The sequence below is a fragment of the Phocoena sinus genome, chromosome 4, assembly GCF_008692025.1.
Source record: "Phocoena sinus isolate mPhoSin1 chromosome 4, mPhoSin1.pri, whole genome shotgun sequence".
NCBI lineage: Eukaryota > Metazoa > Chordata > Mammalia > Artiodactyla > Phocoenidae > Phocoena > Phocoena sinus.
In genome coordinates, this window is record NC_045766.1 from 46,232,107 (window position 1) to 46,257,837 (window position 25,731).

The 25,731-nt window shown below is 41.8% G+C and overlaps 1 protein-coding gene across 7 annotated transcripts in view; it reads right to left on the reverse strand.

Moving 5' to 3' along the window:
• GOLIM4 (golgi integral membrane protein 4) overlaps positions 1-25,731 on the reverse strand; it is an 81,740-nt gene that overhangs the window by 23,291 nt on the left and 32,718 nt on the right. For 5 of the 7 annotated variants that reach the window (XM_032630238.1, XM_032630236.1, XM_032630234.1 and 2 more), the window contains exons 2-7: positions 14,661-14,735; positions 11,868-11,917; positions 10,167-10,220; positions 8,472-8,622; positions 4,211-4,293; positions 3,304-3,387 (exon numbers count right to left, since the gene is read on the reverse strand). In XM_032630238.1, the coding sequence (XP_032486129.1) occupies positions 3,304-3,387; positions 4,211-4,293; positions 8,472-8,622; positions 10,167-10,220; positions 11,868-11,917; positions 14,661-14,735 (497 nt within the window). Of the gene's footprint in view, positions 1-3,303; positions 3,388-4,210; positions 4,294-8,471; positions 8,623-10,166; positions 10,221-11,867; positions 11,918-12,983; positions 13,098-14,660; positions 14,736-25,731 lie in introns of all 7 variants that reach the window. The other 2 variants (XM_032630235.1, XM_032630241.1) reach the window with 2 other exon arrangements.

Here is a 25,731-nt window from a genome sequence, read left to right on the forward strand (position 1 = left end):
AAAAATATTATACCTAAATGCAAGAAAGGAAAAATACGCAGACTGTTTCCATGCATTATCTATACTTACTTGGACATGCTCAACCATTTATAAGCACATGCAAATCAGAGTTAAAGGGAACAGAGAAAAAGTATCTAAGACAGATGTTAGTTTCCCATGCTACATTAAACTAAGTCAGGATTTTTATATATAAATTTCTAGTCTAAATATCATTATTAAAAGTAAGACAGCTATGCAATCAGTTTTATGACATTAAACTCTATTTTAAAATTGCACAATTATGTAAATATAAGTGCAGATTATCTTTTACCAATATGGTCTGAGTAACACTTTTCAGCAGAAAAGAACCATAGGCTTCAAATAAGTAACTGAATATATATGTAAAATCACTCAGGCCACCCTCTTCTTCCAGTCAATACGTGCTCACAAAGGGTCCCTTCCTCTCCAGAGCGCTTCCTGTATTGTGCGCTGCAGTTTTGGAAAGCAATAGCATAGGCATGAAATGAGGCTGGATTTTTATTCTTCAATTCTGAATGTCCTTTTCTTCTAGAGCAACAAAGGCACTAATGATGGCATAGGTCTAGAATATACTCATATACTCATATGTGTGTACCCGTGTGTATATGTGATAGGGTGTGTGTGTGTGTGTGTGTGTGTGTGATATTTTTAATACAAGAAGCTAGAAAGACGGAAAAAATCACTTTAAGTAGGAAAACCAAGAGACTATACTTAGCTCATCATATGCACCAACACCGTAACCCTAAAACAGAAATACTGTGTGTGTAAACACACACTTCCATGAACACAAAGAACCCAGAAATCTCTTCTGAAAGAAAGAGCCTGCTGGCCAGGGCCGCCGCCCTCAGTGTGCACAGCAGACGGGGAGTCGAGGCTGGTGAGTCATGCTCCTGCGGCCACAGCTGTGCACCTGTACAGTGCTCTCCCACCCCCTTTCTGCCTTTTTCTAATTCACACAGAGGTGCAGAAGTCTGCTTGCTAAATCTGTCTCAGGGGAGTGCTTCTTTATCATTTGAACAAAGGCGTGCCAAACGGCTAACAATGGCCCTTAGCCCAGAAATCTACCAAAACATTTGCAAACCAACTTTGGAGGTCAAAGAAAAATAGATGACATCCACACAATGATACTTTTAATAAGATAAATATTCTAGTCTTTTTTTCTTTCTCCTCCTCCTAGATACATAACCTTTGAAGGCAGTAATGCTGTGGTTCTCAAATACTAGCGTGCATTAAGAATCATGTTAAATTATGGAAGGATCATGTTAAAAATGCAGGCTCCTGGACCCCCCACCCTAGAAATGATGAGTCAGTAGGTCTGGAGCAAGGCCCAGGTAACTGTGATACAGGGAGTCTCCACAAATTCCAGCTGAAGAGTTAAGTGTGACTTTGATGTCCATAAGCTTCCAGCTTGGTTCTGGGCAATGATTTGGGGCCAGCTACAGTACTCCTTTTTGACCTTACTTTATTTAGATATAAAAAGGATACAGTATTATATAACTCAGTAGGTTGTGAATAGTAAATAAAATTCTGTATATAAAGGTATTATGATAATCCCTGATAAATTGTAAACTCTCAAATTCTACTCTGTTCCTGCTTTCTCCCGCCCTTAATTATTCCATTTAAAAATCAGGTTGTCGGGCTTCCCTGGTGGCGCAGTGGTTAAGAGTCCGCCTGCCGATGCAGGGGAAACGGGTTCGTGCCCCAGTCCGGGAAGGTCCTGCATGCCGCGGAGCGGCTGGGCCCGTGAGCCATAGCCGCTGAGCCTGCGCGTCCGGAGCCAGTGCTCCGCAAAGGGAGAGGCCACAACAGTGAGAGGCCCGCGTACCCGCAAAAAAAAAAAAATAAAAAAAAATCAGGTTGTCAAGACAGAATCTCATAAGATGATTTACATGAGAGACGTAGATGCCTGAAATAGCAGTTGTTTTCTGAGCAGATCTGGGGAAAGTTTTAATATGGGAGTAAAAGAGCAGGAGAAACTTGGAGGCCCCACCCAAAAGAACCAAAAAGCTATTGAAAGAAATAGAAAATTATATGTAAGTTAAATAAAAATATTTTTTCTGTTGCAAAACCTTATTGGCAATACTCCCAGGATGCTTACGACAGAATCTGGCTTTGGTCATTAAATGAATTATTTTACTTATATTTTTCTGAATTTTCAAATTGTTGCTTAGTCTAATATTTATGGCTATTATAGTACATAGAGTATTCAAATTGGTTTGTCACATTTTTCAGTATGAAAAGCAGCCTCACAGAAAATAATAATACTTGGTAAAAATTTTATAAAGAAGGTTTTGAATGTAATAATATCCTCTAAAGTCAATTTAATTTATACCCATGGAAAAAAATTACCACACAGCTACAGTTTTGCAGGGAGATAATCAATGACTGCCTTGAAAAAGGGTCCCAGAGACACAGATGCTACAGCCTCTGAGATGAATCAGGGCCCAGCATATGATTCTATTAATAATTTTATAAAGGCAAAAGATAATACATGGTCTCCTGGTAAGCAAAGATAGTTGGTTTTCCTTTGCCCTTTTCTTGCAATTCTTCCAAGAGAAGAAAAGTGAAGACCGGTGATTAAGAAGCCATTCTTACTTCTTTGCTTCGACTAGAAAGCTGTATAACACTCAATGTGATATTACTTTAATAAGCTCTCCAACACTTGTATTTGTTCACTTGTTCATTCAGTAAGTGTCTACTCAGGGCCTGCCTTGTGCCAAGGACTGTTCTAGGCTTTGAACAAATGAAGCTTACGACTCTCGTTTTCCTTCTCTATTGACTTGAGAGCTCTTCTTATTTCCTGTAATTTGACCAAACAACACATAAGCCTAGTCCCCAAAGCAGTGTGTGCAGGCTGTAAAGCTGGGAGCAAGGGAGGGAGGAATAAAATATAGAGCTTGACAATAATTTATTTAGGTAGCTAGCATCATAAAATCCTACAGATCATATAGCAAGCGTCAATACAGGTCACACGGTGGCAAAAGACCACATATGTGGGATAATTTCTGTGACTGAAACAAGTATTAGACTACTGCATGCAGGGGCTGGAAGAGGGTAGAAAAAGTAATATGCACCACACTGCCAGTGCAAAAAAACACCAAAAAACAAAGGTTTATTTAATATTCTCTTGATCGAGTTTTGAAAGCATGCATGATCTTCAGCATCAGGAAAGCTCTGTCCTAAGGAACTCAGTGAAGCCTGGCCTTTAAGAGACTACACGCAAGAGGAATTCAGAAATGTTAAGCAGACTTAAAAAGAACCCAGAGAGGCCGCTACCCTTCTAACCTGTGCAGCAGCTAGTGCACTCTTGTGGTCTTCCAAAGTCACTACAAGTTGTTCATGCTCGGAGAGTAAATTCTTATGCTGTTGCTACACAGAAAAGAATTTTACAGGTTGAGTTTTAACATTCTAGGACAAACTCCTCTTGGGCAGACAGTGGCAGGAGCACCCAGATGCTGCTTGCTTGCTGGTTTGCTTTTGCAGTATTTGTTAAGTTCCAAAATCTTTGTAGAGGGAAGACTATGGTTAATGTATTCCACAGTCTAAAATGTGCTACCCAAATATCACAATCACTTACAGTGAAATCAACACACAAAGAAAAATACCTCTCGTTATTAATAAACCTTTGTAAATAAAAAGCTTATTAATCTAACAAACCTGCAACATTACAGCCATACTGGAAATAAGTGAAAAATATTATTAATAATATTTGAATTAACATTTTTATTATTAAAAATTATAACAATAGTGCAGAATAGTTGAAAAATAGATGGGGAAATATATAATCCCACTATCTTTAAATAAGTTACAAACGATTTTATATGTTTCCTTTCGGTCTTCTCTACATAATTGTATATAGCTATCATAGTAGCCTGCATTCTACTTCATGTACTTATTTTTACTTAAGATATTAAAGGTATTTCTATATTGCCAAAAAAAAAAAAAGCTTATTAAGATTGAACCATCTGGCAAAAGAATCATTTCAGTACTAATGGAAATGCTGGGATTTCCAGATCATCGTTTAGCTTATGATACAGAAGTGGTAGAAGTATTGGGCCTGGTCCGGTTTATGCAAAGCCCAAAATAACAGTGTGCATTGTAAAGCATGTCAAATAGGGAACGACTTTTAAGGTCACTCTACAAAGTAAAGCAGACAAACACTAAACAGTCAAATGCTGGGTATTTTGTTTACCTTGACATCTTGCAGCTGTGTGTGCATGTCCTGATGCGCTCTCCTCAGCTGTCTGTTCTCTTCTCTCAAATTGTACACGGATTCTATTTTAGAAAAAGGGAAATCATGCGTAAAGCCCTGGGCCTTTTGGGCTCTTGATTCTATTATTTTCACATCTAAAGCCTCACATAACTTTTTCTAGGATTGTTTTGAACTTTGACAGTACCATATTCCAAATCAACAAAACCTATACCATTTTGGGATGCGGCATGGATTCAGCTGGACAACCCAATACAATCTGGTTCAGTGGTTTAAATACATTTAAACAAGCTACACGTCGTAGAAGTTAAGGATTTTTAATTAGTCCTGTGCTAAAAATGAAATGTTTCTGTTAATAAGCAAACCCTTAGGAATGAAATGTAATGGGTAGGGGTCATCTAAGATTTTGATCTCTTCACAAATTAAAAACAGAGCTATCAAAAAGCAAAACCACATTTCTCATAGCATGAATAATTTCCACAGTCCCCAAAAGGTATTTCAGTTACAAAAGCAACCCAAGAAATAAATAAGAGACAGAGAGACACCCCATCTGCTCAAAACTTCTAAATATATTTTCTTTCTCCCACCATTGAGTTCTTGACGGATCCAAATTCTCCCTCCAATAGCTATAGGACAGTTCTTTCCAGGGCTACCATGTGAGACTGTAGCAATCAAAGCGAAGTCTTAAAAACTCCTGAACCACAAGCTCCACTGTTCGGGGAACCACCTCTTGCTAATTTTCCCACATTTTCAGTATCTGGATGGTATGAACTGGCAGCGCTTGGGCTAAATACAACACACAAACATTTTTTTCGGCCCCTGCAGTGTTGGCCTACACATAGTGTCTTCCACATTTGAAGAGCTGTCACCATTTAAAAACCAAGAATCTGGGTCTAATAAGATTCTGGCAACATTAGGCCAGTTCTCATGTGACAGCACTCAGCAGAAGTTAAATGGTGGCTGCGTGACCATAATGACTCATCTCCAACGGGAGATACTGTTGAGAGTGAAAGGGGTGCTGTTAAGAATTATGCTGGGACAGCAGCAGGTGCGGACCTGCACTGCGTTGGGCAAACGGTCCCCAAAGTGGCAGCCACTCGCTGCAGGCAGAACTTTATGTCTCCAGGGTGGCCCTCAGCACAGAAGGAAAGTTCCAGTCACCGTCCCGCCTCATACTTTCTGTCCACTTTCACTCCACTAGAGTCCCTGCTTGATCCCCAGGGCACTGGCTTCGTGATTGGGTTTGGGGAGAGATCAAGAACAAGGTGGGAAATGTGGCCAGTGGTTGGGTTGTCCACCTACATGTCATACCGGATTTTCTCAAAGGTCAAAACAGGACACTGTGGGGGCTTCCCTGGTGGCGCAGTGGTTGAGAGTCCGCCTGCCGATGCAGGGGACGCGGGTTCGTGCCCCGGTCCGGGAAGATCCCACATGCCGCGGAGCGGCTGGGCCCGTGAGCCACGGCCGCTGAGCCTGCGCGTCCGGAGCCTGTGCTCCACAACGGGGGAGGCCACAACAGTGAGAGGCCTGCGTACCGCAAAAAAAAACAAAACAGGACACTGTGGCAATCGAAGAGGACCACAAGTGTGTCATCGGCTGGATGGGCCCTCAGTCTACACACAGGCACACATGCACCTGAAATACCCGAACTTGGCTGACTTTTTTTTTTTTTTTTTTTTTTTTTTTTATGCGTTACGCGGGCCTCTCACTGTTGTGGCCTCTCCCGTTGCGGAGGACAGGCTCCGGACGCGCAGGCTCAGTGGCCATGGCTCACGGGCCCAGCCGCTCCGCGGCATGTGGGATCCTCCCAGACCGGGGCACGAACCCATGTCCCCTGCATCGGCAGGCGGACTCTCAACCACTGCGCCACCAGGGAAGCCCTTGGCTGACTTTTAAAGGAATTCAGTTTATAACCTTAATGACAGTGTCTCCTGTGCCTTTGCTGTGTGACCCTGAGCAAGTTACCTAACTTTAGCAGGCCTCAATTTCTTCACTTGTTAAATTAGACTAAATATAATGCCTACCTTGCAGGGTGTTGTGAGACTTAAATAAGATACCTGTACAAAGAATTTCCCCCAGTACTGGCACATGGAAAACATTTGTTAAGTGTCAGCTATTATTATAACGATAATGGGAAGAATAATCATCTAAGTTTAATGCTACCAGCTCATAGCTATCCATATTCTAAATTCTAAACTCCCTCCTCGTGTCATAGTAACCTGCCAAAGACTACTCAGACTACACACGTCATAGGTTTGCCGCTATAGACCCGCGTCTATCACGATGCATCTATCTTTAATTTACTATCAGGGACCATAATCAAACAAAAGCGCTGATGTGAAAATCACTTATCAAAGTGTCATCAAAGGCACTGTCACATTAAGTTGTTTTAAGTCTCTCTGAGAAACTTCTTCCAAAAATTAATTGACATCAAAAATACCGTTCTCTCTCTCTCTCGCCCTCTGTCTCCATCTCTGTCTCTCTCTATCGCTCCCTCACCCACCAAGGTATTTGGTAGATTCTCTCTTCTGATGACAAGAGCCCTATCACTTGCTGTATTTCTACTTTTGTTCTGGGTTCCAGGAAGCTCAGACCAGGCCATCAGGCTTGAACTATCTGAGTATATGCAGAACTCACAGACAAGTATTTTCCATGGTTCTGATTTCTTGTTAACATTTTACTATACATGGACTTGGTTTCAAAGAAAGGAGTAACTATAGAGTAGACACAAGATAATATGCCATTTAGGGTTATTACTAAAATTGAATGAATTAAATTATGTAAAGCATTCCAAGGTCAGACACCTAGAAAATTTTACTTCTCACTCCTTAATGGATCTCCTTCATATCAATATAATTAAATATATCCCCTCAGCTTGGCTCAGGTTTGAAAATGCTCAACAGTGGATCCTACAAGTCAAATGTCCTCCTTCACCACACAAAGGTGTAGCATCCCCAGGGTGGCAAGTGCTGTCTGCGCACTGGAGTCTTCTGGTTCTCTCTTCCTTTTACCACCTTAGGGCTTTCAGTGTTTAGTCTCTTCCTTTCTCTATTTTGTTATCTTACTGACTCCTCACCACCCAGCTCACCACCAACAAGCCAAGGCCCCTCCACGTCTACATCTCTTGGGTATCATCCGCTGACATCTGGCTCCATCAAGACCACCTCAACCCTTTGTAAACTGCCTCAGTGGCTATTTAACTCCCAGGTGCCTTGTTGGAATACTTACAAAGTATTCCTATTATTTTGGAATACTGTTATTAGCCTATTATTTTGGAACACTTCGAGACAAAACATTGCAAAAAAAAAGTACAGAAAAGTCCAAAGGACCCTTCACATGGTTTCTTTCTATGATGACATTTTATATAAAACCAGGAAATTGTTCTTCACCCATGTTTTTGCAAAGCACCAGGATTTCACCCATGTTTTTGCAAGCACCAGGATTTCACCCGTGTTTTTGCAAGCACCATGTACGTTTTTAAACCAAATCTCACACTTCAGACTTATTTAGTACCTGGATAGGTGATTGTAGAATATGCTATAGCCCTCTTCCAGAACTCACATGTACTCAGAAGTGATATATTTTGTTCCACATTACTGTGAAAATACCTGATGCTGATGCTGGTGGTGGTTAATATAGATTGAAGGTCTACCACGTACCAGTAACTGTTCTAGGTGCTCTGCATGATGTAATCCTCATACCAACTCTACAAGGTTGATACTTTTTATGAATAGCTCGCTTTTACAGATGAGGATGGTTTACGCTACACAACTTGCCTGTGGTCATATATAAACATCATTGAAGAGGCCAAGATTCACGAGGGCAGTCTGACTCCAGAGCCTGAGCTTTTTGAAGCTACTATTAGCGATCAACAGGGAGTCTTTATGCCCCTGTGGAGATTTGGAAATGCATCACTGTAACTGGGGAGCACTGATGGCATTTTGTGGATGGGGTCAGAGATGCTAAATGTCTCACAACACACTTAAAAAGAGAACTGTCTTGCCCAACATGGCCAATGTGCCCCGTTGAGAAACACTAAGTATTCTATTCTGTTTCCCTAAACAAACCCAAAGAGATAAGTGTGAAACTTCGTAAAGAAGTAAGAAGTAACTGGTAAAGGACCACATGTAAGGTAATCAATCAGCAAGGAACAAACAAAATAAAACAAAAGTCTATTGTTCTATTCAAACGTTAATATGAGTATTCATTTCCATGCACACTGACTAATTAGGTTTCCAAATACCTTTTAGCTTAGAAAGCTCTTGTTCTTTCTCTTGCTGCAGCTGCAGGTATCGCTGCTTGTGGTCATTAAATGTCCTACTGAAGTCTTCTCCTTGCCTGCGGTGTTCCTCTTCCAAGTCGCTGTGCTGTTTCTTTAGCTCCTCATGTTGACTCTGCAAAGATGAAAACTTTAGCAGGGATGTACATTCTCTAAATTATATCAGAATCTGTCTCTCGATAGCGTAGTCTTTCTCTTCCCAGAAAGTCAGCACAAATGAAGAAGTAGCCTTCGTTTTCCTCAGACTGCTTTGAATTTGTGCAGCTCCCTTCCATTTCCCTTCCATTCCAAGTGAATAGTTTGGGATCATGGCCAAAAATAATTTTCTCCTGAATTTTTAACATTAACGGGAAAAACAAGAAGTTGGAAGTTTGCATGAGAGATGGAAAAGGAAGGGATTTGGGGAAATTCCCAGGGACTCAAGTTACTGTGGAAACAGGGTAAAGCCAATGAAAAAATTACCCCTCCGTGGATACTCTAGACTGCCTCTTTCAATCTGATGTTTTCCCAGCAACATTTTTTATTTCCTTTCTTTGAGTTTCAGCCTTCCTGGTAACCCAGTTTAAAGAAGGGGGGGAAAAAAAGACTTTTTTCCGTTTGGGAGAAGTAATAAATCGATTGTTTATAGAATGATTCTTACTTATACTACTCCTGATTATAATACTGTAATCACAATCTAGATAAATTCTACAGTCTCCAAATGCTTAATGTGAAAGGGTGGTCTGCTTTAATTCATGTATTGCTTTCTTGATAATAGGAAAGATGCTGCTTTCAATAAAAAGGATATGCCCTACTGATATAGGAGAAAACACAACACCAAACAAAAAGCTGGGGGGTAGGGGCTGGAGACAGTGGCGTGGTATTTTTTCCCTGCTGTGCAGGGTGGCATACTGTCTGCTGTTCATCTCTTCTGGCCTGAACAGAAATAATGCATCTCCTTCTCTCTCTTATTTTTTTTCAATTTTCCTGACACAATAATGAGTTTTATCCAAGTACCATGGAAGGAGAATCTTTAAACATAAATTGTGCTCTTGTGGTAGGCAGAACACTTATTACACATTAGTAACAGGAAGGCAGCATTTTAATACTTCTACTGCCTCCAGTGCAACTAAGATAAAAGAAAATATCTAAGAAAAACCACTCTGAGAAATTAGATTTAAAAAAACAAACAAAGGGGCTTCCCTGGTGGCGCAGTGGTTGAGAATCCGCCTGCCGATGCAGGGGACACGGGTTCGTGCCCCGGTCCGGGAAGATCCCACATGCCACGGAGCGGCTAGGCCCGTGAGCCATGGCCACTGAGGCTGCGTGCCCAGAGCCTGTGCTCCGCAACGGGAGAGGCCGCAACAGTGAGAGGCCCACGTACCGCAAAACAAAACAAAGAACAAACAAAAAAAAATCCTTAAAGGATAGAGAACAAAATTAAAAATTAGGTGACCAGAGAGCCTCATTTATAAAAAATGTGTAATGAGCTAAATATGTTCTTTGTAATCAGGTGATAAACATGATGGAGCATTACAATTATATATCACTTTTAGCCAGAAATGACTTTAATATACCATAACACAATACAAATCAACTTTCTGTAAACTTTCCTTGATCACTTAAGTTACTTAGTTAATCCTTTGATTCACTCACGAAGAACAACTTTAAATTACTCACCTTTAACATCTGATGTTGGACATTCAACGCGCTGTACCTGCTATTAGAATCTTGCTGTAAATTGAAAAGCAAACAGTTAACGCAAAAATAACAAATTTGGCTCTTTTGCTAACCAGAGCTTAAAGGTCTTAATGGAAGGATTTCACTCATTTCACTTGTGTTAAGTGAAAATGAACTCTAAGCTCGAAACAGGACAATTCTGAGGCCATCTCTTTACTTAATAGCAGAAATGAAGTTTTCACATTCCTCTAAGTTTGCTAGACTTTAATAATGAAAAATCAGGACATGGAATTATGAAACAGCAGCTTGACAGGGCCCTTGGAGGTGATTTACTTCCACTCTCATATTGAGAAGAAAAACTGAGGCCAGAGGCACAGGGGAACTTGTCCTGAGATGCAGCACCGCACATGGCTGATATATTGTGCCCGGTGCTCCAAGGGGAAAAGGAGATAAACCAGGCCTCACAAGCTTCGCGTGGCTTCCGGGAAGGGAGAGAAAAGGCACTTTCCTGCCTCGAACTTCAGCGGGTAAGAAATTCTACATACGTGACTTTACCCCAACTAGAATCCAGCTCACAGAGTGAGAAACAGAAAGGCTAAGGAACAGGCCAGGACAAACATTTCCTTTAGTAGCAGAGCCAGGACCAAAACTTGAGCCTACACCTATGGCTGAAGCACGCGCTCCAGGAGTGTGTCTCTGTGTGCCAGTGGAGCATCTTCACATTTGGACCTCACACAAGTCCAGTCCTGGACAACCATAACTAGTGAGGGTACAAACCACAAACCACCTGAAGGTTTTCTCTCCCCAGGCTGCTGTGTTGTTCTATCATATGTGCCCCACTCCTTGCTTTACCCGTCACCGGTACAAGCACAGCCTCCATTCTTTCTTTCTTTCATATTCTTGCAGCTTCTAAAATGAACTGCATTTTTGCTTTATCATTTTATTTTATCACTTTACCATTTTAATTTGTAATAAATTACATTACAAAATGCACAACAGAATACACACGGTTCTGGCTAGGGCTTTTAAAAGCAGGTAAGAATTGAAAGCCGACAGCCTCCTAGCTATTCAAGGAACAGACTCTTCTCAGTTTTAATACCCCAAAATGCCAATGCTTTACTCAACCAATGCTTACATATTTTTCTTAGAGTAAGAGAAAAACTTGTTTTTCTCCAGTTAATTTGGACTTAAAAACTTTTTAAACTGCCAGTATCATTTATGTATTCATTCGTTCCACAGATGTTTTTGAACATGGGAACTCTAGGCCAGGTGCCGTGTCAGACATTAAACAGCAATGTCTATGCAAGTGACAGTAACTTCCTGCAAAGGCAAATTAAAATATCACATTCCATAGAAAAGAGAGACTACAAATGAATAAGTAAGTGAATAAAAATAATCTCTTTATGAAGAGATTATGTTTATGGTTGAACATTAAGGCTATTTCCAATTTATCACTATCACAGTAATGTGATAAAGGAAGGTAGGTTTTAAAAGAGCAGTTTTTAGGTCTTCCTCTGAGAATCTCTTGGCAAGGAAGGAAGGAAAGGAGAGAGGAAGGGAGGGAGGGGAGGAGGGAAATGTATTTCAGCCCTTCAATCCTAATGATCAACAGAGTAAAAGGTTTTGCGATATTTCCATATTTCCCCCTCTTGCAAGTTTCGTGAAATAAAAAATTAAGGGAGAAAAAAAAAAAAAACTCACCCTTCCCTTATTTAGTGTTTCTTGTGCTTCTAATTTATAAACCAGAAAATCTAGAAAATACAAAATGGAGAAAATAGACTATAAGTTAATTCACTATGGCATTTTTAGACATCTAAAAGAACATAGGCATACTTTACTCAGACCTAAAAAATGTTTCAGGTTTAAGACAATCTACTTGGTGACTTATATACTTTGTCTTTTAATGCTTTAGAAAGAGTTGAAAAAAACTGTTATATAATTTTCCTCTTGTGAATCTTGTATCAACAAAATACACACTATAACCAACTGATTAAAAGTGCATTTAGAATGTGTACTTGGTGATGAACTGTCCTTGAAATTAAGGAGAAAAAAAACATGAAGTGCACCTAAGGACAGAGATGATTTATTGCCAGCCACTAGATGGCACACGAAAATCATTCAGGACCTGAAAAGGAAATCAAGCCGTGGAAACCATCTTTAATGCTCTTAAGGCTTTATTATCCACTAGATGGCTCTATAAAATCACTCTGCTTTTGAAGACAAGGGAAATCCAAATCCTATCAAAGCATTTTAATGATCTGAAACATCTCAGTAAAACATCCTAGCCCACACTGCCCTCCTCTGTTCTCCCTCCTTCTACCTCACACCAAGGTAATCAGACGGAACATCTCACTTCAATCTCAAGATTTACCAAAAAGATGAATAAATAAAACTAGAATGCAGGAGAAATATCTATTTAGGTCTTCTGCCCATTTTTGGATTGGGTTGTTTGTTTTCTTGTTATTGAGCTGCATGAGCTGCTTATAAATTTTGGAGATTAATCCTTTGTCAGTTGCTTCATTTGCAAATATTTTCTCCCATTCTGAGGGTTGTCTTTTCGTCTTGCTTATGGTTTCCTTTGCTGTGCAAAAGCTTTGAAGTTTCATTAGGTCCCGTTTATTTTTGTTTTTATTTCCCTTTCTCTAGGAGGTGGGTCAAAAAGGATCTTGCTGTGATTTATGTCATAGAGTGTTCTGCCTATGTTTTCCTCTAAGAGTTTGATAGTTTCTGGCCTTACATTTAGGTCTTTAATCCATTTTGAGTTTATTTTTGTGTATGGTGTTAGGGAGTGATCTAATCTTATACTTTTACATGTACCTGTCCAGTTTTCCCAGCACCACTTATTGAAGAGGCTGTCCTTTCTCCACTGTACATTCCTGCCTCCTTTATCAAAGATAAGGTGACCATATTTCTCCAAAGAAGATATACAGACTGCCAACAAACACATGAAAGAATGCTCAACATCATTAATCATTAGAGAAATGCAAATCAAAACTACAATGAGATATCATCTCACACCAGTCAGAATGGCCATCATCAAAAAATCTAGAAACAATAAATGCTGGAGAGGGTGTGGAGAAAAGGGAACCCTCTTGCACTGCTGGTGGGAATGTGAATTGGTACAGCCACTATGGAGAACAGTATGGAGGTTCCTTAAAAAACTACAAATAGAACTACCATACGACCCAGCAATCCCACTACTGGGCATATACCCTGAGAAAACCATAATTCAAAAAGAGTCATGTACCAGAATGTTCATTGCAGCTCTATTTACAATAGCCCAGAGATGGAAACAACGTAAGTGTCCATCATCGGATGAATGGATAAAGAAGATGTGGCACATACATACAATGGAATATTACTCAGCCATAAAAAGAAACGACATTGAGCTATTTGTAATGAAGTGGATAGACCTAGAGTCTGTCATACAGAGTGAAGTAAGTCAGAAAGAGAAAGACAAATACCGTATGCTAACACATATATATGGAATTTAAGTAAAAAAAATGTCATGAAGAACGTAGGGGTAAGACAGGAATAAAGACACAGACCTACTAGAGAATGGACTTGAGGATATGGGGAGGAGGAAGGGTAAGCTGTGACAAAGCAAGAGAGAGCCATGGACATCTATACACTACCAAACGTAAGGTAGATAGCTAGTGGGAAGCAGCCGCATAGCACAGGGACATCAGCTCGGTGCTTTGTGACCGCCTGGAGGGGTGGGATGGGGAGGGTGGGAGGGAGGGAGACGCAAGCGGGAAGAGATATGGGAACATATGTATATGCATAACTGATTCACTTTGCTATAAAGCAGAAACCAACACACCATTGTAAAGCAATTATACTCCAATAAAGATGTAAAAAAAAAAAAAAGAATGCAGGTAATTTCAAACCACAACCTGTATAAGCTCCATGCTTTATAGAAAAACTCTGATAAAAATCAACAGCATTGCCTAATACCTGTGCTAAATGTTGATTTTTCAAACCAAACCAATCAGTTGTGCCAATAAAGCCTTTACCACAAGATGAAAACAGGTGTATAACCTAAAAGACATTGTACAATAAGATCAATTCATTACGTTCTAAATGTACATGTATACGTATATGTTTATATAACGTTTGTCATATTCTGGACAACGCATGCTGTTACTTTTCCTGGATGCCTGTGGACGGAAGTCAGGTGTTAGTAACGTATGCACTGATAATATTCAAAGAAAAACTGTGTGTCATTTCCGAAGCAATACATATAACCAATATATGAGTGACCTCAAAGTGGCACCAACTGAATGAAAGATTCTAAATCTAGTCTTGAACAGGAATTATTTTGTCGCACAATGTATAGCATATTGCTTGGTATCTCCTTCTCCATCCACCAAATAAAACTGACTTTGGGTGATCTGAAAAATTTCTTAGCAAAAAAAATAGTAAAGCAAGTACGTGATGCTTCAAAGAAGAGTATGATAAAAACACAGAACACGAATTACATTATTTATTTACCTTCCTTTGCTTTCTTATGTTCAAGTCTTTCCTTTTGCAAGGATTTCTCTAATCTTGATCTGTGTTCATACACAACTGGAAAAAAAAAAGTTAAAACTTATCTTCAAAGAATTAGAAATTCTAAGGTAAAATTAACATCAATTTTCAAAACAGGAAGAAGACAGTTTAGAGTCCTTTCACAATTAAAATTAAAATGTATGCATTTTCAGTTCCACATTCTTGGTAAAAGATGGACACAATAATAGGCATAATTCTGGGCTGACTCCTATGAAGTCTGCCCCTCTGTAAAACCAACACTCTGGAAGAGGCTTCCACCTTCTTGTCCTCATGCTTCTGGAACATGAGTCTGTGTGAGGCTCCAGGTCTCTTCCCGGACAAGCGTGTCCACGCTCACGGCTTCAGCCAACATCTACACGGCACTTACCCTCACATCTGTGTGTCCAGCTCCCACCTCTCCCTCAGGTGCTAGGAGAGGATTTCCACCCAGATATCCCATAAGTACTGCCAAGTCAACATGAGCTGCGTGAGTCTCAGTGAAAGACGCCTGGGCGGGTGAGGAAACCTCAGCAGCATACTAAGGCTTGCTGAAAGAAGGGGTGGATTCCGCCATGTCAGGAAAAACTTAGGTAAGATAGCCACAGAGATTAAGGAGGGAGAGACTCTCCCCACTAAAGAACCTATACCAGTGCCCACAAAGGAACAAGTCAGGTTTACATCTGCCATGGCAGGAAACCCAAGGCAAACTGATGTCCTGCTGTAGGACCTTCCTGCACTTTACCAACCCCACCTCCCCCATCTACTCTGAAGTAGCTGGAGTTGCCTGTGGAGTGCAGGAGAGAGAGCAGATGTGTTAGGGGGAAAATAGGCAGAAGCCCATCGGGACTCTCTCCCACACTACAGGCTTCACATCTACAGCAAATGGGAGCTGCAAGAGTGGGAAAAGCTTTACCTTTAAATGAAAAAAATGTGTATTACTACACTGGACTAGACCAGACACGATCCTTACTAAACCAAGACTGTGTTTATGGATAAAAGTTACTGAAAGATTTTTTTCTTTCTTTGATCTGAGAGAAGCTGTAAAGTAGTGAAGTCTGTCTTAGATTTCATGCAGGGACAGAAAACCCAGCTCCGCGGAGTGGTTGCAATAGGGGAGAGGAGGAGAGAACAAAGTTACGTTTCTGACCTGCCCTTTAATCCTGTTTGTTCAGCATTACGGTCACAAATGATCTCATTCCCTGCAAGCTCAGCCAAGCCTGTCACTTGGTTCTTTTACCAGCCCCAGCTCCCCATGACTACCTAAGATACAATTCAATCACCAGTCACTGACTGTCCGTCCAGTGCATACAGCTGCCCGACACTGCCGGCCGCGTAGAGTTGCCATGGTTGCAACTCCCCTCCCTGACATCTGCTTGTTGCTGCTGGACCCCCTGCCCCTTCCCCACTGCCACCCCTGCCAGTTACCAGCTACCTCTGTCCTCCTTCCAACACGCCCATCATCTCCAGGGTCCTTCCCCTTCTCCCAACACTGCATCTCTCATCTTGGTGTCCCACAGAAACCTGCCATTCCCAGGGCTCCATCTACGACTCCCACAGCCCCTAGCTCTCCTCACACCTCTGCTAGCATCTCAGTCCAGAACTCCTAGAAGGCCTGCCACCAGCCAAACTGGTATGGTGTCATCCCCTGATGGCATGCCTGCCCCAAACTCATCTTTCCCCTCAATTCGGCCTCCTATTAGTCATCGAAATAATGAGCTGCTCCATTCCCTTTCTCCACTTGGGTTCCTATTCTATTCCCCAGGTGATCCCTCCCCTTCCCCCAGTGCTATTATTACAAAGGGATCTAATCCAACTCCCCAGTTATTGAGCTGCTGCGATGTACCTGGCACCATATTACGAGCAGAAATGCAAAATGAATAGACATGGGCCTTGGCCTCAAGAAGCTCTAGTCCAACACAGGAGATAGATTAGGTAATTTTAAATAATTAGAGCTAAATGCATTTGGCATACTAAAAGCCCAGTGAAAGAGAGGGGTGAGCTCTGGATGGGAGAGGAGTGAGGGGAGATCCTCAGAGGTGACAATCTCTTGGCTGGCTTTGGGAGTGAAGAACAGTTTGGTAGATGGGAGCCCCACAGGAGAAGGGCACTGCTGGAAGACATCACAGGACAAAGACACAGAGGTGTTGGAACTGGACTAAAGGCAGCTGTGCTCCAGAAAGCTTGGTTCTAAGTCCATTGTTGAGAAATTAGACTTTTTTCAACCACATAGGTGTACAGTAGATAAGTCTCTCGGCCAATTCCTGAAAGCCTATTAAAACCAAGAGGTTCCTTGGATTGGTACTAACACTGCCATCTTGAATGACATTTGGAACGAGGGAGGGAAAACAAAGACTAGAGCTGGGGAGCCTCACCAAGCCAGACCCAGAACTGCCTGCCCATAGTCTGAGAATTTCCGCCAGGTAGTGGAGGCTCGCAGGGGAATAGATAAATTACAGTATGATCATGATATACACAGGCAAGAACAGGATGCCATGGGAACACCTAAGCTCCCCAGCTGGAAGGAAAAACACTCCCTCATCTCCAATCCACTGGCCAAAGTTCCCACGGTCTTGGAAGAAGGTCACAGGAACATAAACATGCCAGGTAATAGGGAATCTGGGTGCACTAACTGGACAATTTCAGCAAGCATGTACATCACTTTCAAAGAAGGGTCAACAGGCAAAGTAGTCAAGATCTTGCTCTAATGGAGTCAAAAGTGGCAGCAGGGGTCCTGAGTCTAGGGGGCTCCTGAAGGGAGGTTAGGACCCTTATGGGGAGACAATCCAGCCTAGCAACACCCAAGATAACAACAACAACAAAACCCAGTAGCAGCACAGCCAAGAAAATGTAAGTGGGGGACTGCTTCCCACCATCCCCCGCCACCTCAGACCCTAGATGTCAACTATTATCATGGAAGGGTAAGGATGGCGGTAAACGTTGTAGTTGCAACTTATAATCCAGTGAAATTCTTCCTGACTTCAGTAAAATATGGCAGCAGTCACTCAACGTCACGTGGCACGTCACGAGAGAATGGAGCAGCAGTGACTGACCGCGGAACGCTTACCTTTGGTTTAGGCAGCAGAAAACTCATCTGCAGGATTTCATCCTCAATAAGGGCAGAGGGTCCACTAGATTCCACCTGGCAGAGAGGGGGTGTGGGGAATGGGGTGAGGAGCGCTCTATGTGGGGGGCAGGGGAGACGGTGCTCCACACTTTACTCTCTTCCCTGCGATTCAGCCAGGAGGATAACGTGCCACCAGCTGGTCCAAAGTCCCCATCGACCAAACTGTCTTTGACAGTTGTATGTATAATGGGGATTTAGACATTCGACATCTTAAGAGCAGTGTGTCTCAAGAGCTAGAAGATCCTAGGACACACAGTTAGAGACTTTCCTAGATCACCTAAAGAGATGCTATACGAGGTCCACAAAGAGGAGAGGATGTTTATGGATTACAGTCCACATCCAAAGGTCTTGGGAAATCTGAGACTATTCACGAATCCATAAAATGGCATCACTCATAGCATGACCTAAGGCATGAATAACGTGCTTTTGCAAATGCAGCAGAAAAAAGATGTGGTAAACAGGGATAGAGGCTGTATGTGAGGAACCGTGAGGTAACTGTACTATTAATATTATCTTACTCAGAACTGGTCATTATGACAGCCACCAGCTTCTAGTCCTGACATATAACCTAAGAATTCAGAAATGGTTTGAGGGTTGAGAACATCACCGAGGAGGAAGGTGAGAGAATGGAGCAGCAGTGACTGACGGAAAGCTGGAGAAGTGCTCAGAAAAAGAAAAAAAAAAAAAAAACCCAAACCGAAAAGGAACCTTAAACTATAGGCTGAGGAAACCACGTTAGGTAAAGGAAAGTGAGAGTAAAAATTAACCCTTAGAATTAGAAACTCTAGAAGGAATGGGAGAAGGAAAGAGGCAGGCGGTAAGTAAAGGTCGAGAGCACAGACTCTGGTGTCTGGGTTCAAGTCCCAGATCCATTCCTTATGGGTAGAGTTGCCGAACTTCTTTGTGCTTCAGTTTCTTTATATGGTACATGGGAATAAAAACAGTGCCCATCCCTTTGGGTGGATGTCAGGGCTAAATGAGTTAATTGATGTGAAGTGCTTCAAACACGGCAGGGCACAGAGTAAATGCCAGAAAAATACTAAAATATTTTTTCAGCTATCTGTGATGGCTTCAAAGTGCCAGAGGATGAATCAGGTGATTCCCTGAGCTCTTTCAACCCTACAATTAAAGTATAATAATAACAAAGTAATACACATATATATTGAGAGAGAGACTTGAAACAGCAATGAAATACTGATCTCAGTTTCCTGTTACTTAAAAAAAAAAAAATTCCCTTAAAAAGGGGGGAGGGTTGCGAATAATCATTCTAATAGCTTAGTAAAACCTATAAGCCTATTTTCTAATAAAAATTGAAGAACAGCAAAATGGACCAGATAGAATCTTTGTGTTCTTGTGGCTCTTCTAGAAAATTTCCCTATCAATTAAACACACACACACACACACACACACACACACACACACACACACACACACACGCTACCCTTAATTCTTTAGCATGCATTCTCCAGGCTCTGGGGCTGGTGATTTATCTAGATAGGTTTACTGTTTTGCTTAGAAGGAGGATTGCTAATCAATCCCTGTTACCTATCTCTTTTTCTATTTATACTCTGAAGTCAAGGGCATCAGTCAAGATGAAGCCAAACTGCTAGAACCTTTGCAACAAAAAAGGTATATAATTAATATTCGCAAAGCACCCATCAGGTTCAAGAAAAAATAAGTATAAAAATAATGGTTCAATCTCGGCATTCAAGATCGTTAATGCAGACCAACACTACAACAGGGATAGGATGTGAATCATAAGAACTCGTGAGAGAAGGATGAAAATCCACAATACTCATCATCTCCCCTGCTTACTGACAAGGAGTTTAATATTTTCCATGCAGTCAAGGGTGGGAAGAGTTTTTATTCCCCCCTTAACTCACTCAAGAGTTTAAAAATATGCCAGCTTCCGACAGCAATTTTCCACTTTAACTCTGACTTCCATCCAAAAGGCACAGAGAAATTAGGGGCATGCATCCACTTAGGGGTAAAATATATATCTATGACATTTCATCTATGACAAGCTGCTCCAATTCAGAATTAGAAAACAACAGTTGAAAATTAGACAGAAGGGCTTCCCTGGTGGCGCAGTGGTTGAGAGTCCGCCTGCCGATGCAGGGGACACGGGTTCGTGCCTCGGTCCGGGAAGATCCCACTTGCCGTAGAGCGGCTGGGCCCGTGAGCCATGGCCGCTGGGCCTGTGCATCCGGAGCCTGTGCTCCGCAACGGGAGAGGCCACAACAGTGAGAGGCCCACGTACCGCAAAAAATAAAAAATAAAAATAAATAAAATTAGACAGAAAACACTGCTAAGTGTTTTAACACCTTAAGCCAAGAGAGGGCAAGGTTTCTTTGGCAGAAGCAACAGCCTGTGAAATTTTGCTTTCAGTCCCGACGACAACACAGGGTTTTATCTTTAAAAAACAACACACAACCGAGTCTTGGTATGAAAGGCACACAGTTCAACTTGTGAAAACATTGATTTGCGAGTACCTTTATCATTTTACAGGTGATAAAAATTAAAATGAACAAATTAGTGTTTTGATAATTGTGGCTGAAGATACTTAAGTAGGATAGCAAGAGCGATGACAAAAAAGGAAAATAAATTGAAATCACTATAGTTCTCAGAAGATAATACTCTTGAGGTTTTGCTTTATTTTGGTTTTTTAGGCCTAAAATCGTAGATATTTATTATGTCTTCACGAACAGTTCTCAACTGTGGTTCTAACTGGCCAGAAGTGGGCTGGAGGCCAGCCACTTGCCCACCCACTTCCTCCGCTGCACAATGAGCTGGTAATTAACATGAAGACAACATCATAGATACAGTTTTCCAATTATCTTTCCTTCCTTCTTTCATCATTTCACCTCATAAGAAGTCTGAGAAAGAATACCAAAGATCTTCTTAGAAAACAACCCATATAAAACAAGTAAAAAGACAAAAGAAGGGGGACACCTATTACCATTTTGAGGATCACACCGGATCCCCCTGCAGCCCCCATGAGTGGGCAAAGGCACCCCTAAGGCTCTACTTTGGTGTCTCCACCCCACTCTTTCCACAAAGTCGGCCCCATCCTCCTGACTCATGGGGCGTTTTTCTCACAGGTAACTCCTAAACCATTAAGTCCAGCTTTGGCTTCTCACCCCCTTCCGGTTTTACAACTTCCAGTACAATTCAACCTTTCCAGTCTGCTCGACCATTGATGGCTGAATTTGAATTATGGTTAGTTACCTTGGTCACATCGCAGGCCTGGGGGCAAAACCTCCCAATGGCTTCCCATCACGCCTTGAGCGAAACCCACAGCCCTCACGAGGCTTCACCCCATCGTCCATCCTGCTCCAGCCACAGCGGCCTCCTCAGCATTCCCCGAACATGCCATGCGAGGCGAGCTCTCACTTCAGCACCTCACACTGCCTCTTCCTGGCAGCCCCGCTGCTCCTCCTCCAGGCATCTGTGCGACTAGCTCCCTCACTTCCCTCAGGTCTTTACTAGAAAGATACCTTCTCATCAGATCCTTTCCTGGACAACCTAAGACTGCCACCTGCTTCCCACCCTCAACACTTCCAGGCTCCCTCCCCACTTCATTTTTCTCCTTAGTCCTTAACTCTTTCTACTAATTTTTTTTTACTTTTGGGGGCCTTATTTACTGCCTTTCTATCTCACTAGAATATAAGCTCAGTCAGGGCAAGAATTTCTCGCTTGATTTATTTCAGTGTTGTATCCCTATTACAGTGAGTTACAGGCATTCAACAGATAATGAATGAATGAATGAATGAATGAATGAACTTTGTGTGCCATGAAGGCTGGGATTGGCTAGCTCCTCTTTCCTTCTCTTCTATATTCCCAGCCCTCACTACCACTTCAGTTCCAATGCCCCAGCTCCTAATATCTAGTGGTATTCAATAATACTTGAGAAATAAATGAATGCATTTAGAAGATATTTCATTCTCTTCTTCGTTTGCCTGCCATCCTTTAAGTCCCAGCATTTTTAACTGAATTTCCATATTTGTTGGCTCATTAGTACTCACATATCCCAGAGAATAGACAGATAACAGAATAGAGATTAAATATAAATTTATCTGTTGATGTATAGGCTCATAAGATTAGCATTAGTTAAATCACAGCCCTGAAATATAGAAGTTTTCAGAATGCTGAGAGGAAAAAAAGGACAGTCTGATTAGGTATTTTTCTACTCCATGGCAATTGCTGTATTTTTTTTTTTTTTTTTTTTTTTTTGGTGGTACGTGGGCCTCTCACTGTTGTGGCCTCTCGTTGCGGAGCACAGGCTCCGGACGCACAGGCTCAGCGGCCACGGCTCACGGGCCCAGCCGCTCCGCGGCATGTGGGATCTTCCCGGACCGGGGCACGAACCCGCGTCCCCTGCATTGGCAGGCGGACTCTCAACCACTGCGCTACCAGGGAAGCCCCTGCTGTATTTATTTTTTTACTGCACACTAAAGTTCCTATAATAGTTCATAAAGTGTCTATTTTTAAGTTTGCTAATGCATACAGTTTATGAAGTCATTTAAATGGAATTTTAAGCATGATTTGAATTGGTGCCTAACTGCCTTTCTTATTTTGGATAAAACTATACGAAGGCTTTCCCTCATGACACTATCTAATTGAGATTTGGCTTTTTCAAACAAGTATTATATTAGCTGACTTAAGATATATGTCTTCACACAAGTCTTCTTGGCATTCTTTCAAGTGGTGAGCTACTAATAATCATTCTTATTATTAGAGGAAATCTATTCACTCCTCATGAAATAATTCTGCTTTTAGCTGCTCAGAGCTATCATAGCACCAGCAGTATTCCAGGCCCCTTGGGAGACACTAAAGTACAGGCATTACTCTTATAAAAAGCTTCTAGTCAACAAATCTGGGTTGCGAGAGGAGGCTAAGACAGTTAAAACAGTAAGAAGACAATGAGAGATCACCAAAGGTTAGGTAAGCCAGGATGACAGAACGGCCTGCTGAGCCAGCAGATTTTTACATATAATCTCTTGGTAAGCTAAGAGAAAAATTATCCTCCTGTCCCATGAAAATACGGGACTCAACAAAGTAAAAGTTACATTCTCAAAGGCATGAATAAGTACATATGCATATATATTAGAAACTTAGGAATTCACAGTAAGAGAAGTAAAAGTTATTCTAAAATCAGATGTATAGGCATAGACCCTCTAGAGTAATATGCTTATCTAGCAATCAGATTTCAGCTGGACTGCATCACAGCATTTCAAGAAATAATGCGTGAGAGGATTAGGTTTCTGGTCACCCAAAACTGATGCAAGGGTATACAAGAATGCTCTTCAGATGGGCTAAAATAGGCAAAAGCACATTGGTTCTATAATGGGACTAAGAATTTATGCATAAACTTTTCAAAATTGATGTGCTTGATCCAAACGTAAAAGACATTTCTTAAGTTACCTGATTTCTTCATGGAAACCTGCTTCTATGGACACTTCAAGTAATGCCAGCATCTTTGCTAGCATTTTTTAGAGAAAAACCTAAAATCCAGGACTCAAGTATCAACCCTGTTGTATAAACCTGTATCTCTGAGAATACACACAACTCAGGGAGCATGAGCTGGGCTGCAACTGGCTTCTCCTTCAAACCAATGAAGCAGTACGCAAGCAACCCCATCTTCATCCAAACTGCCAGTGTCAAGTTTTCACTTCAAAATGTGAAGGTATGCAACGTATCTTGGAAGTGGCTTCATAAAAAACCTGGCTTATAAAGAGATACTATGTAAGGCCTCTTCTCTATTGCACCCTGAATATTACATTCTACAAATCAAATGAATATTCACTGAGCATTTATTATATGCCAGGCATTGTTCTGATATTTGAGAATATATTGTGAGCACAACAGTAGAAAATATTGTCTTTGGGGAACTCATATTCTGCAGAAAGATGTAAATGATAAACATAACTAGGAGTACACTATAAGTTAGTGAATGCCACGGGGAGAAAAGAACGGAGGATAAGAGATTGGAGTTGTGGGAAGGATGGATCAGGTTTCACTTTTAAATGGGGTGGGCAAGACAGGATTCACTGAGAAGGAGACGTTTGAGCCAACACTTGAAAAACGTGGTGAAGGAGTTAGTACTACAGACGCCTCAGGTCAAGTGTTCCAGATAGATAGAACAGGAAGTGCAAAAGCCCTACAGTGCAACCATACCTGGGATGTTCTAAGAAAAGCAGGGAGGCCAGAATAACTGAGGCAGAGTGAGCCTAGAAGGTCAAAGGGTAAAGGTGGGGAAGAGGGCAGATGGCGATGGGTCTTGTAGGACCTCATGAAGACTTGGCTTTTACTCTGAGAGAAATGCGGAGCCACTGGAGCGTTTTGAGCAGGAACATGTGATGTTACCTTAGATTTTAAAATAATGATCACTCTGACCACATGGGTGCAAGATGCAAGCGGGAAAGCTAGCTAGTAGCAGGCATGTGCAGTCACGCAGGCCCGAGTGTAATGGGAGAATAGGACCGTGTGCAAGCTGCAGCCGATTCTGAATTTAAACTGAAGGTAAAACCAGTGCATGCAATCAGCTGAGATGGGGAAGGCCACCGTGGACTAGGTTTATGAGGAAGACCGGGGGTAAGACTTCATTGACTACAGAGTGATTTACTCAGCCTGCAGGAGTCAATCTGGATTCCCAGAGGCAACATTTGTGTGGATGTTTCCTTCCAATGGAGGAGAATAACCCAGAGAGTGGACAGAGAACATGTAAGAGCACTGAGGCAAAAACAAAATCAACCTGTTTGTAGTATTCCTCAAACTTCCCTGAAAATAAGAGAAACCCAGAGTGCTTGTTCATCACACAGATTCCTGACCCCACTGGAAGCTACTGAATCAGAATTTCCAGGGAAGAGCCTTGATAATCTGAATATTTATTTAGCAAGTGTGCCTCGAACCCGCCCAACTCCTCTTCCCCATGACCTTTCAAAGGGAGGTTCTGCACACACTGTTTAGCACAGCGTTGACAGGAAGGTAGGTAATCAGGGAGGGGAGAGAATGAGTGGGATAGGGCTACAACTGACTTGATCAGATCTGCGTACAGAAAATAACTTTATGGGTAGTACGGAAGACGGAGTAAAGCATCTGAGAGAGAGCAGTGGGTGATGAATCAGTTAAGAGATCACCTCAATGACTTCCATATTGCCCCAATATAAGATGATCTCCAGTTTTGCCAATAAGGTAATCCAATTAAAAAAAAAAGTTGATTTCTTTTCCAACTGGAATATACAAAATTTTAGAGAAGTGAAAATGAGTGGGGAGTGAAAAAGAATATGAACAGACACTTAAGGATATCCTAATGGTGGTTAGATATTTGAAAAAGTGGTCAGCTGGGTTAAGTCATCAGGAAAATCAAGTTAAAATCATAACGTAATACCACTATTCTCCCATCAAAATGACTAAAATAAAAAAGACAGAAAGTACCGAGCTGGCAAGAATATGGAGAAAGGCGCCCTCCTACCTTGTTGATGGGCGTGGAGCTTGGTACAACCACTTCAGAAACCTGTTTGCCAGCAGCCGTCGGAGCTGATGAGGGGTATCCTGTGTGGTCTATAATCCCACTCCCACATAGGTACCCAAGCACATGCTGGCATGCGGTCACCAGAAGTCACAGAGGAGACTCGGAAGAACGAGACTCTTCACGACCCTCCGCAGCTGGAAACAACACAAACATCTATCCCCGGAGAATGGATACGGTGTGGTTGTTCATAAAATGAAATACCACTCAGCGACGTGGAGAAACCGAATGAAGCCACACGTGCGTTTCACAAACGTAATGTTGAGACAAGAAGCCAGACAGCAAAGTGGCGCTTACTGAATGAGTCTACTTACAGAAAATTCAAAAATAAGCGAAAGTATTCCGTGGCGAGAGGAGGAAGCACCTGTTCACACCGTGCC